We start from the raw sequence: 12,604 nt of genomic DNA on the forward strand, positions 1-12,604 counted from the left end.
GGAAAGCTTTGTCTCCATGACAATGGTCAATAGCGCGATTCTCAATTTTCATTGTTTCAAGCAAACCTTTCATATGTTTTTATCATATCTTTTTGTTTTGGATAATTTATTTCTTATCTTTTTTACTTTTATTTCCGTTCTCGTATTTATATCATTTCCGTTGTGTGGTTTCAATTAAGCACTCATTAATGGCGTTCATTGTGCATACAAAAGGTAAGTTTCACTGTCCTCAAGGTCAAGCTAATTAATTAATTTATAGTATGAATACTCATTAAGAGGTTCCCTTGTTGATTGAAGGTCTTTTCACAGAGGTACTCATTTTCATGTATACCTTTTTTTATCTTTTTCACTGTATCTTTATCATCTTTCAGTTTCTTCTTTCTCTCTATTTACCTTTATTTATAACCAAATTAGATGACCAAATGACTTTAGGTTTGTTAAATAATCGACTAAATAGTATAAAATCAAGCTGTCAATAAATTATGTGAAAAAATTGCAAGCTCAACAAACTGCTTTCAAGTCGTCAGTCTTGTATTCCTCTTTTCAACAGATCAACGTTATTAATTTTGATACTAATCAGTTTTTTTCTCTTATTCTTTTTATTCTCAGCTTTTAATTGTCATCATAATCAACCTTATAATAGTGCTTTGATGGTTTCTTTTTATACTTTTACCAGTGCAACAAGTTAAATGGACAGTTCTGTTGGAGATGTCAAGATGGGTATGGTTATGTGTACTGTTTCCATCTTCAACTTGGCCTCCTCTCACCCAGCAAGAGAGTGACCTCAACTAATTACTCAGTCTTTGGAGGATACTCATTAAAAAGCCTCTAAATGGACTCCTCCCAAGTAAATTGTTGCCTGTCATACTCGATCCTCATTTTAAACAGCGAGCAGCTCAGAAGGGAAAAGTAAATATCATACTTTTCACTTGTGAGATTATCTTTCTTTCTCTCTTTTCAGTTGCTTACCTGTTTACTTCATGAATTTCATCTGTCTCTTCCTCTCTACCTGACTCTACTCACTACAGACCACTCTCTATCTCTTTCCAGAAATGCACTTTCTTCATCTCTTGACTGATACTATCAGCTGATATACTAATGTGAATGTGAATTATTCAGGTAACGTTCACACATTTGACAATTTTCGCTCATTTTTAATGAATTATACAATAATTTGAATGAAAAAGTGATTTACTCAAATATCACTGTCTATAACAAGTCAAGTTTCTCCTTTGCCTAAGGAAATATTTTACTATTTTTTGTCTCTCTCTCTATTTTTCTCTTCAGGAGTGAAAAAAAGCGTAACTAACGAGACATTGATGGCCTCGCGCGAATCATCTCAAAGTAGACGTATAATTGTTGAAGAAGACAACCAAGTACAGCACAGTTAATCCATCGTGGTCACCAAACTTAGCTCTATCTTCATTAACCCTTGACGTTTACACATTTCACTGTAAAATTCACTTAAAACCTCATCAACAACATCGTATTAGTAATGTTTAGTGCTTGCGTTTATGATGTTGATGATGATGGTGTTGCAGCTACCATTATCTTATTATCTTTTTCATTTATGATGGATTTATCTTGATTTAATTTCATGAACATTAGCCATTATTGTTGCTCTAAAGTTTGTTTTAGTTGAGTTTGTTTTTGTTTTTAATATCTTTCTCTTTCTCTCTCTTGCATTCAGATTTAATGATGTTATCCCATTATGTTAGCAAGAAAAGGATTCAAAGCCACAACCCAACAACAAAAATTAAGCTAATGCTCAACCATTTTGTTCCTACCTGTTGAACAGCCAACTGAGTGCTTAGATTAGTTTAATGTGGGATGAATTAGGGAGACAAAGATTGTAAATCATCAATTCATCATCTTCGACCAAAGTATCGAAAGCAAAAATCCTGAGAAATTTGCCATCTTCATCAGATTCTAGAACAATATTGGAATCTTCACCATGTTCCTTGGAAGGCTGTCTTCACCTTAAAACTGAGCTTACGATTTAATGGTTCTCTAGGTCTCTTTGGTGAAGGTTATACTTTATCAGATGGCCTTTTATCTGGTTGTAATGTGAACTTGCTCAAAAATGAAACAGGGAACGGACTGAGTGCTCTTTCTTTACCAGATGGAGTTTACCATCATTTACCTGAAGAGATTTACGTTCAAGAATACAATTTTTTCTTCTTTCTATCTCAACCTTCATTTGGTAAATTTGGCAGATTCTTATATCATCTTTATTTATTCATTATATGGACAATTTATTATCATAAAACATAGATTTTTCCTTTATAGCTTCTACTCTCACCTTCCCTATCCTCTTGATTATTATATAATGTTATTCAATTGAGCTGACAACTGATTATTATCATTACCCAACCAATATCATTAATATTATTATTATCATTATTATAATTATAATTTTTATATTTATTTACTGTGAATTTAACTGACAGTAGGTGGGTTAACATTAGTGTTTGTTATAATTGTCAGCCATTGAGGTTTACATTAATGGCTCAACTATTTCAATACTATAAAATTGTGAAGCGTATGCATCTCTGTATGTTCTATGTCTGTCTTTTACCTTCTTATTTTATAATTAACAGTCTTTTGCTCTTGATTAATTTAATCATATAAATCAAATACTTAACTGGCCTGACATCACTTGTTAATGTCAAGTTGCGCTGAAAATTAAGATTTTAACCGGAAAAAATAGGAGGTTTGCTTGTTTAACAGTTTACTGTTCAAGCCTGAGAAAAGTAGAAAACTGAAAATTGTTAATTAACTTTAAATTATTATTATGAGTATTATTATTATCATCATTTTTATTAGCTTTAGGTAAGCTTAAACTGTACGTTAATGTAACCATCAACATGTTTTAACAATTTATTTACATCAACCCGTATAAATTAATAATTTAACTATAAAATTCAAAAAGCGCACCATTTAATGGCGTCTCAAACTGGCAACCAATCTCTAAAGGAGTAAATCAGCTGTTAATCCATTCTCTTATGATTTGCATTTCAACTTTTAATTCAATTTTGATTATTTTTTTCTTCTAAATTCACTAATTAATAGTTAACCACGCATTGTTTTTTTAATTGTTCAATTTAAAATATTTGAAATTGTTTCAAGTTCAAATCAGTTCATGTTATGTCAGCAAAAAAAGTACATTTATTTAATGATTTCTGATTTATTGAGGTAACGATTTTGTTCTTGCTTTTGGTCAGCCTAGCAAAGTAAATTATTAACCATCAAAAGTGTCATGATTAAGTAATTGTAAGTAAATATTTATCGATATAATACATTATAACTTTATAATTGTCTAAATAAATCTTTAATTTTAATTTAATACGTTATTACATTTCGCCATTTTAACTTTATTTTCTCATGTATTTTTTTCAGGTTCAGATCATTTGTTTTATTCAATTTATCCTCACCAGTGAGGCTGGATCAGCTTACAACTGACACATGGAATGGTATTTTATCCTTTTTTTCAAGAAAAATGGAGATGATGAGAGGTGCCAATCCACCAAACCGTAATCAGCCTTCTAAGTGGAAAGGGCATCTTAAAATGTTTACCTGATTATTACCCATGTCTATGTGATATAACAGCTTCTTTAACGCCTTCGCTTGCGTTTAACACGCAACATACACTCACACTCACTCACACACACACACAAGTTTCAACTCAAGGTTAAGCAGCATCATCATCATTATTATTTTGACCCAACCTTTAGCTCTAATGATTAATGGTAAATGATTAATTAATTAATTAACTAGCTAGCTAACAATTTTCAACTTTATTATGTATCATCATTTTCATTATTTACTTATCTTCAAATCTTTCGTGAAACCCTTTCCCAATTTATTCACCTCATTTTGACAAGAGTTTTTCGCATGTTTGTCTGTGTATTACTCTTTTAATTTAAATTGATGACCAAACAAGCAACTTTTGTCACATCAACAGAATTGAATTATATCACTTAAAATGATGATTCTATTTACCTTGTGACCATCATCTAACCACCCAATAATCAATTGATATAACAATCAAATTATCAATCTTTTTTTATCAATTGTTATAGAAGACGTAAAAGTAAATATCAATAATGTATCAAGAAGCAAAGGAAAAGGTTGGATGGAAAATCAAAAGCCTCTTCAGATTGAACAAACAACAATATCCAATGTGTGCTGCTGCCAACAAAAGCGAGGTGGAAGAGGGATAAAAAAATATTTACATTGAAGAGTGTTAAACAGTAAATACGAGGTTACTCTTTAATCGGTTTAAGTGGGTCAATTCAATGATTAAACTAAAGCGCGAAAGGACGGAGCTGAATCTTACCTCTACACACAACGATATCATAAAGTGGGAAAAAGCGAAAAGCGAGTCTCCAATATGGTTGATATTTTTTTATTTTCCTCTCCTTCTTTCACTGTGTTCATCTAAATTATTGGATAGGCGATACTTATAACAACATCCATTCAAGTGGCGATTACCATTAAACGTGCTGACGAGTTGTGTGGAGTAAGAAAAGAGCAGTTGTAAAAAAAAGATCAATTGTAAAACGTAAAGGTATCAACAGCAAGCAAGAAAAAAATAAAAGAAAGAAAAGGAGAAAGGCAAAGGCAAGCGTAAAGGCAATCGCAAAGGCAAAGATGAAAAGATGAAGATCTGAACCATTGAAGGTTCGCAAAAAAAACCTCCAAGAAGCTTAAGCATACTCTAAAAGTAAAAGAGTAATCCCATTCTGTGTCAGCATAAAGATGATTATTATTGTTGTATTTACAATAGGCCACCATTGATACATCCTTTGGGTTATTATTTTTTTATTATCTTAATCAAACTCAATCTTTGATGGAACAAGCAAGGAAAAGAAATGGAAAGAAAAGCAAAAGGAACCAAAAAATTTAAAACCAATTGAAATGTGTCGTTTTTTGTCCTCTCTGTACATGTTTAATGTGAACATATCTATCAGTTTATACGGCCATGTTTTGTATTTAATGTCAATTGCCAATTTTCATTTGACCTAAGGTATCTTATCACCATCTTTATTATTATTTAGATTAGATTAGATTATTATTATGATTATTATTGCTACTATTGACACTTACAATCTACTATTACGCTTAGTAAGCCTCAAATGAGCTTCTATTTTCCCTTTGCTTCATCCAATTGCCTTACAATAAGCTTAAAATCCTATGAAAAAAACTCCCAATGAATATATTAATAATAATAATAATAATGATTAGTTGAGAAAATAATTTCAACTTGTAACACAAATAATAATAACAAATTGTATTGAAATGCATCTCTCTCCTACTCTAAAGGATCTTCATCTTCATCTTCCTTCCTCTTCCTTTTCATTCTCATCTCTCTATCCAATTCACATGCATTATGTTGATGATGATGATGACCAAAAATAATGTAACTTTTAAAAGGGAATTAAAATGGCATTTTTTTGTACCAAACAGCAATAATAATATAATTTGTGACCAAACAATATTTAAATTTTTCATCATTTACTTTCTCCTCCTTCTGTCTCTCAACCTTTTCCTATCATCAAAACATTCAAACATTCAAATAATAACATCAATAACAAAACTCCCTCTTGATCAACAATTTTATTAACATACACTTTACCTTTCCGTTTATATTCATATATTTATCATCTCTTTATTATTATTATTAGCTTTCAAACATCAATAATCGTTCATTGCCAATATCATTGAAAACGATTTTGCGCAAATCTATTGAATCCTATACAATTATAGTTAAACATTTGATCAATTCATTACCATTGATATAATCATTAACTGAACACATAAGCTAAACATCTGTATCCCTTAGTCGATTGAGTGATCAAATGAACAACATTGGACTCTTTAACTGGAAAAATAATCAAATTATGAAAACTTATTTCATTAACTAATCACAAATATCAACATCAAGACTGAAAATTTAGGTTTTACTGAAAACTGGACACAACCAGAGTTAACCATTTTTAAAGGTTGCTATTTCGCATTCAACTTTAGTGGTTAATTTTGATTTAATGTTGAGATTGAGTTTTGATAGCTTGACCTGATCACTGAAACTGATCAAGTCAAGTTGATCTTTGGCTGAATCAAAATGTTACCCAAATTAACCTGATCGTAATGTTGCTATTTGAATGGTTTCACATCACAGATGCGACTGAATATGATTTGTTTGTACATTTGAACAGCATCTTTTGCTCAATTAAAGTTAATTGAAAAATCATTTTTTGGCTTTTGGTTTACAAGAAACAAATGATTTTGTTTGCTTTTTTTCTGGATCATTTGAGATGTTGAAGGTGAAAGATTGGAAAAGATGATGATCAATGTAATGATAATGTTTTACCAACAATCAACTGATTGGTTTGGGTAAATGAAATGTTAAACGAGAAGAGCTTGTACTCTTGAACAGCCTTTTTGTGTGTTTGTTTGCTGTGAAAATTGAGAAAACAATTAATGAGCTGATTAAGCTTGTTTACTTTGATTATTAACTTTCGCATGAATCGCGATAATAATTAAATTTACTTGTTTCCAACTGAAATTGCAATCTTCTTTCCCCTGAAAAGCTGTATATTTTTATCATTCCTATCGTTTTGTTTCCAGTCAATTGATATTAAAATGAATTCGAAAAAGTAAAAGTAAAATGGAAACTTCTCAATATTATTGGAAGAATCAACAAATTTACCCATAAAATGAACATTCATCAATCAATCAATTGATTTTCAATCCACTGCAAAATGAATCATAACAATCTTTATAATTATTGAGCTCTTAAATTTAATTTACCAAATAGTTTGCTTTTCCTACTTAATTGCTCAGAACGTTGTAAAACAACAAATTAATTACAAAATTGAATTACAAATTACTTTGTATTCAAACTATCAACTTGAGGCAAGAAAAGCATCGATTGAAAATACAAACCATTTCTTTTTCTGAATCTACATCGGAATAACGGTTATCTAAATTTATATCAAGATTGGAAATGAGCGTTCATTTGATTCGAATAAACATCCAAGACTCAAAATGCTACAAACTCCAAATTGAAACCGATTTCATTGAGTTTGATGAAGAAAGTTTGAGTAATGATAAACTCTCACTTTCCCTTGGTAAACTGAGGCTGAGATATTTGGGTTTATTTGGGGACATTTCAACATTAAGATCAGACATCGAAGTCAGCCAATCGAAGAAATCTCAAAGTCGATTTTTCATCGAACCACTCTTCGACTGATCGCCAACTCAAGAACAGAGTTTAGTGACTTTTACTCTTTCATTGCTAAACATCAGGCCATTTTGCATCATTAGAAGTGAAGACACAACTGTTTGACAAATGACTAGAGTTTAGATTTGATTTTGATATTGACTCAACACTTGGATCGTTTTTATACGTTATTACTGTAACACTGATAAAGATTGAAAACTGGGACTTGTAAAGGCCTTTGCGACTGAAGTTCATTTTAAAATGTATTTCACTTCAACCTTAGCTCAACATTGAATCCTTTGTAAAACGGAAAACACGTTTTTACATAATTTGTTTAAACTAAATTGTCTCATTTGTGTGTTGTGTTCAAAATAAGGTTAAAACTGATTGAGTTACAATGAAACAGATTGAAACTCAACTCAAGTATCAAATGTAATCATCTATTGACCAAATCTAATCACGATTTTGAACCTAAATTAATGAACCTTTTCTGTTTTCTTAATATCGTTGTGAACAAATGATTAATTTACAAACAAACAAAAAAAAGGTAAACTCACTTATCAACATTAACTGTTTATTTGATTCATTATTAATATACATTTCCACTCCTTTTAATAACCTTACCAAATTGTAATTAAATATTCATAACTTTACAGTGAAAATTCAAGGATAAATTGATAACAATTATCATCATGATTAAGGGGTTATTAAGATGATTACAGTAAGCATTTTCACGTAGCAATCTTGAAAGAAATTCACATTTTCCAATTTTCTTGAACCTTTCATCTTTCATCCAACATCATCAATAGCCGATCGTTAAATTTGTCATTACTTTTTATTATTACCTTATCCATTTCAATTATTGTATTATAATGAACCAATCAATTACCTGTCAATTTGGTTCATGTTTTAATGTGAATCCATTTGAACGTGATAATCGTTAATTGTGTTCATCTTTAATTGCAAGTTGCAAGAAAAATATATTCAAAGATGTTAATTAAAAGCAGATATTTAATCATTCAATTTGGGTTAATCATGTTTTAACCTTTGTTTAGGAAAGAAAAAGCCTTTTCGCCCAATCTAATCCATTCGTCAGTCAAGTGTTGATTTAATCAAATTTTTAGCTAACAATTAGATTTGGTTAATTGTTAAAGGTTTACATCAACAAATTCAACAATTAGTTAACAATTGAGACCAAAAGTTTATTGTTATCTTTGCTTGTTTCCCTGGTTAAATAGCAATTTGAAAAACGTAAAGCAAAATGTAATTGAAGGGTTTGCCTTCAACTGTCTTTAAGGTTAAACTGTTCAACTTAGCTGAACCAACAAAAACCACAAATCATTTAAATTACAGGTATAATAGATCAGAAGCGCAAGATAATTGTAAATTGTAATAATAATTAAATTAAAGGTAAAATAAAGAGAAGCAAAAAATGGTCACAAAATTGAAATTGTGATGAATCTGAGGGAATCTAGAAAAAGGTTTGTTCAAGAGAATGAGCAAATTTTGGTGAAAAAATAAAAATGAAAAGCTGATAATTTAAGCTCAATTAAAGTGCAATTGAATTAAGCAATTTTAAGGCTAAATGGTTAAAGATGATTAAACAATACAGTAAATGATTTAGTTAATCATTTAGTTAAATCATGCAATCAGTTTGACGGAAATTACTTTCAAGTTAAAACAGAGAGAAGAGCTTGAGTCTTGATGATGATGGAGACCTTCCCAAACTAATTGAGAAAAGAACCCAAAAATTTGCACAGTTAACATGATATTGGAATCTCTGAGGAGAGGAAAAGACTGAAGTTCTCATTGTTCATAAATCAAGTTTTCATCTTTTCTCTTCATCTTCACCTTTCATTGTATGATGAAGCCTAAGGCAATGCAGTGAACCAGTGAAAATTATTCAAAACACAAATTGTTATTGAACCAAAATTTGTAACTTGAATTGCAACTTGAGACTTTAGTTTTCGCTATTTTTCATTCCTTCATTGACAATCATGTAAATCGACATGAAAACGGTGTTAAAAAAAGGGTTTTCAAAGATTCGGTTAACCAACATTCAACTTTCCGAGTCGCTTAAATTAATTTCAAAACTTTTGTTCAACTTTGCTTTTCAATTTTATTTGATTGACATTTTGCGCTTTGCTCAATGTTTTTGAAAACATGACACAACTGTATTTATAATTATGTATATCAATAATAATAATGATCATCATTAAATATGGCATGAAATTGTTAATGAATAAACAATGAATAATCTTGTCTTTAATCATGTAAATATGGTGAAGGTGGAAATTTAGTTACTTTTAATTAAAATGATGATTAGAGGGAAAGATGAGGAAGAACAAGATGATGATGAGACGATACTTTGTGATGGTCAAGAGATGATGATTGGTGGTTTGGTGATGACCAATGTTCAAAATTAACTTAAAAACTATTAATGTTGAGATCCTTTTTTGGTTTCTTTTGTATCCTTTCCTAAGCTGGTGAATAGCTTTTCAACGATGATGTAGATGTTCATTTGGATTGGTTGTTAGTTTGGTTGGAGATGCTGATGAACCATATCCATTGGACATTTCCATTTCAGTGTCATCGTCTTCATCACCTTCAGACATGCATTCACTTTCATCGGGTTCACCGCGTTTCCCTGAATTGGACACTTGATAGGAACCATCTTCGTCCTCTTGCTTTTGCCTTTTAGCCTTGGTTCGTCTATTTTGAAACCAAACTTTAACCTGTTGATGGGAAAAACAAAATGTAAGGACAAGAAACGGTTAATCAAAGTGTTTAATGAAACATAACTCACAAAAACATTTACTCTACAATTAATTTCCTAATTGCTAACCAATTTAGTTTTAACCCAATTTCATTGATAACCAACTTTACCAAATTGATCTTACAATGAAAGGTAACAATCTAATGATTTACAAATTCAATTTTACTGAACCTTTATATCAAGTTAAGAGTTGACATTTTTACTGAATTTACTTTAAATTGTTAATCTTGTTTTATGACTTCTTTAGCATGAGATTGGATATCGACTGAGACTTGAATTTTGAATTTTGAATCTCAATGAATTGTTTTGATTTTTACTGGTTTTGGGTTTTGTTTTGTTTTGATGCTTCGGAATGAAAATTGGTTTGCTTTTGGTGATGAATATTTGGTTATATTGTTTCAAACTGCATCACTGTTTGATTGATGTTGAGTTTATCTGTTAGAAGATAAATTCATTGTAATAACTCTGTTCTTTTAACTTAAAATTCAAAGTTCTGCTTGTGAACAATCAAGTTTAATTAGCTAGATAATGGCGTTGATGATGAGAAATTAACCATTTTGCCTCTTATCCTGTTAAATGTTGAACATCTGAGAAAATTTGTCAACCTTAACTTGACAAGGTAAAAGAAGATATGAATAATAAAAGATTGGATAAAATGTTAATAACAAGACTAATGTTTAAGATTTATATTTAAGATTAGTAAATTGGATTCTCCTTGAAAAGTGTTACCATGAAATGATCCTAAAGGTAAACTAATTAAACTGTTTTAATCTGTAATGTGTAGGTTTTTTGTTGCTGGTAAAGATGAATAAACAAGAATAAAAATTGCTAAATGAAAATAATTTTTCAAATAATATTCAACTGCAAAACATAAAAAAAAGTATCAATAATAAGTAGAGTGGGTGAAAAGGGGTGTAAAATTGAATTGGGTTAATTACCTGTGTTTCACCGAGATTCAATTTTTTGGCAAGCTCTTTCCTTTCATTGCCAATGACATAATTATTCTTGTCAAAGGCTCTTTCAAGTTCCATTAATTGAGATGGACTAAACGCTGTTCGAACTCGCTTCGGTTTACGAAAGTAAGGTGTAAAAAAGGGATTCGCTATGGGCAGGAAAGGATGACCTGGCTGAAAGGGTCTTCCCGTTAAGTGAAGAGCAACCTGGTTTCCATTGGCTAACGGGTGACGAGGATGATGGTACAAGGGGTGATGTGGATGGTGAGGATGATGAGGATGGTGAGGGTGGACACCGTGAAGCCTTAACATTGAATCACTAAATGCATCGGTAATGTAATGATGATAAAAGGCATTGGTAGCCATAAGGTTATCATTACCATTGTCATGGTTAACACTTGGTTTATCAAAATCTTTATCGGGACAACTTTTCAGTGAACCATCAAATCGAAGTGGATTCATTGGTGGTAACGATGAATTACCGGAATTACTGTTGATTGTATTATTGGCTGTTTTGGTTGAAGATGAAGAAGAAGATGAAGATGATAAAGTTGGTGGTGGTGTTGTTGATATTGACCGGTTATAATGATGATTAGAATGATTATTATTACTATTAGCATTGGAATTATTATTATTATTATTACTGTTGTTGTTGTTATTTAACCCTGTGATTAAAGTTGATGATAATTTATTTCCAAATGAAATTGGACTTAAATTACCTTTGACTTTACCATTTCTCGTTAAATCATCAATTAACTCATCCTTGATGTGATGATGATGATGGTGATGATGATGATTATGGTTATGATGATTGTTGCTGTTTGAATGGTTATTGTTGCTTGCTAGAGATGTTGTTGTTGGTGGTGTTGATGTGGACAGTGTTGTTATCCTGGATGAAGATGAAGGTGAAGATGAAACTATTACCGGAATGGGTGATGATGAGGTTGCTGTTGGTGGTGATGAGGTTAAATTTTTTGCCCCATTTGGTTCATCATTGAGTGGTGATACATTTTTGGCAAAACTTTTTACACATTCATTTGGTGAGGTTGAAGAGGATTTGGATAAAAGATGGTTTATACTAAAGGATAATCGAGACGATTTAATTGAACCATTATTACCATTACCATTGGAGGTAGTCAGGTTAACAGTGTTACCGGTTGCATTGGAACCAGTATTTAATTCACTTTGATCAATAGATGAACAACTTCCATTGGAACACAAACTATCATCAGGTCGATCCTCCATGACTCTCAATTGGCAACCAAATTAATTGCTATTACAATTAGTAGATACAAACAAAAAAACAAGAAACACAAAAATTACACAAAAGTTGTCGGTTTATAAACCAAAGTAGAGTTGAGCTTAATGTAACTGCTTCTACATTTGTACATAAAGGTATGGGATTCAACTTGACAACATTAAGTGTACAAACGTTTGTGTGTTTGTTTGTTTGCCGAGTTGAGAGAGATGAAGATGAGGATGATGGGCATGTTGAGGGAGAAGAGATGAAACATGTTAAATTATCCGAAAATGGCTGCCTTCTATTGGTCCAACATCTTCCTCTTGCCCGCCTCGAAATATTCAGTCTCTCTCTTGAGGAGGAGTTGAGGGAAGAAAAGCCATTTCTCTTTCTCTTTCTTATCATCTTTA

At 31.1% G+C, this 12,604-nt stretch overlaps 1 protein-coding gene and 1 long non-coding RNA gene across 12 annotated transcripts; one reads left to right on the plus strand and one right to left on the minus strand.

Annotated features, from left to right (window-relative positions):
- The first annotated feature begins 17 nt into the window (after positions 1-17).
- On the plus strand, positions 18-5,478 carry LOC107369622 (uncharacterized). Of its 11 annotated transcripts, none has more exons than XR_016199283.1 (7): positions 18-213; positions 610-931; positions 1,029-1,119; positions 1,288-1,453; positions 1,691-3,273; positions 3,400-3,749; positions 4,083-5,478. It is a non-coding gene; the product is annotated as an uncharacterized LOC107369622 (long non-coding RNA). The 11 variants fall into 11 exon arrangements; XR_016199282.1 differs by having other exon boundaries at positions 1,051-1,119; XR_001570353.3 differs by having other exon boundaries at positions 610-909.
- A 3,841-nt stretch (positions 5,479-9,319) lies between these two features.
- LOC107370540 (uncharacterized) lies at positions 9,320-12,403 on the minus strand. Its single transcript, XM_015938524.3, has 2 exons — positions 10,940-12,403; positions 9,320-9,960 (listed from the first exon to the last, which is right to left on the minus strand). The coding sequence occupies exons 1-2, from the start codon at positions 12,197-12,199 to the stop codon at positions 9,724-9,726; spliced, it is 1,497 nt and encodes a 498-aa protein (XP_015794010.2). The 5' UTR covers positions 12,200-12,403; the 3' UTR covers positions 9,320-9,723.
- Positions 12,404-12,604: the final 201 nt, after the last annotated feature.

Source organism: Tetranychus urticae, chromosome 2 (genome assembly GCF_039701765.1).
Source record: "Tetranychus urticae isolate SD_2017Ah chromosome 2, NJAU_TeUrti_SD_1.0, whole genome shotgun sequence".
Taxonomy (NCBI): Eukaryota; Metazoa; Arthropoda; class Arachnida; order Trombidiformes; family Tetranychidae; genus Tetranychus; species Tetranychus urticae.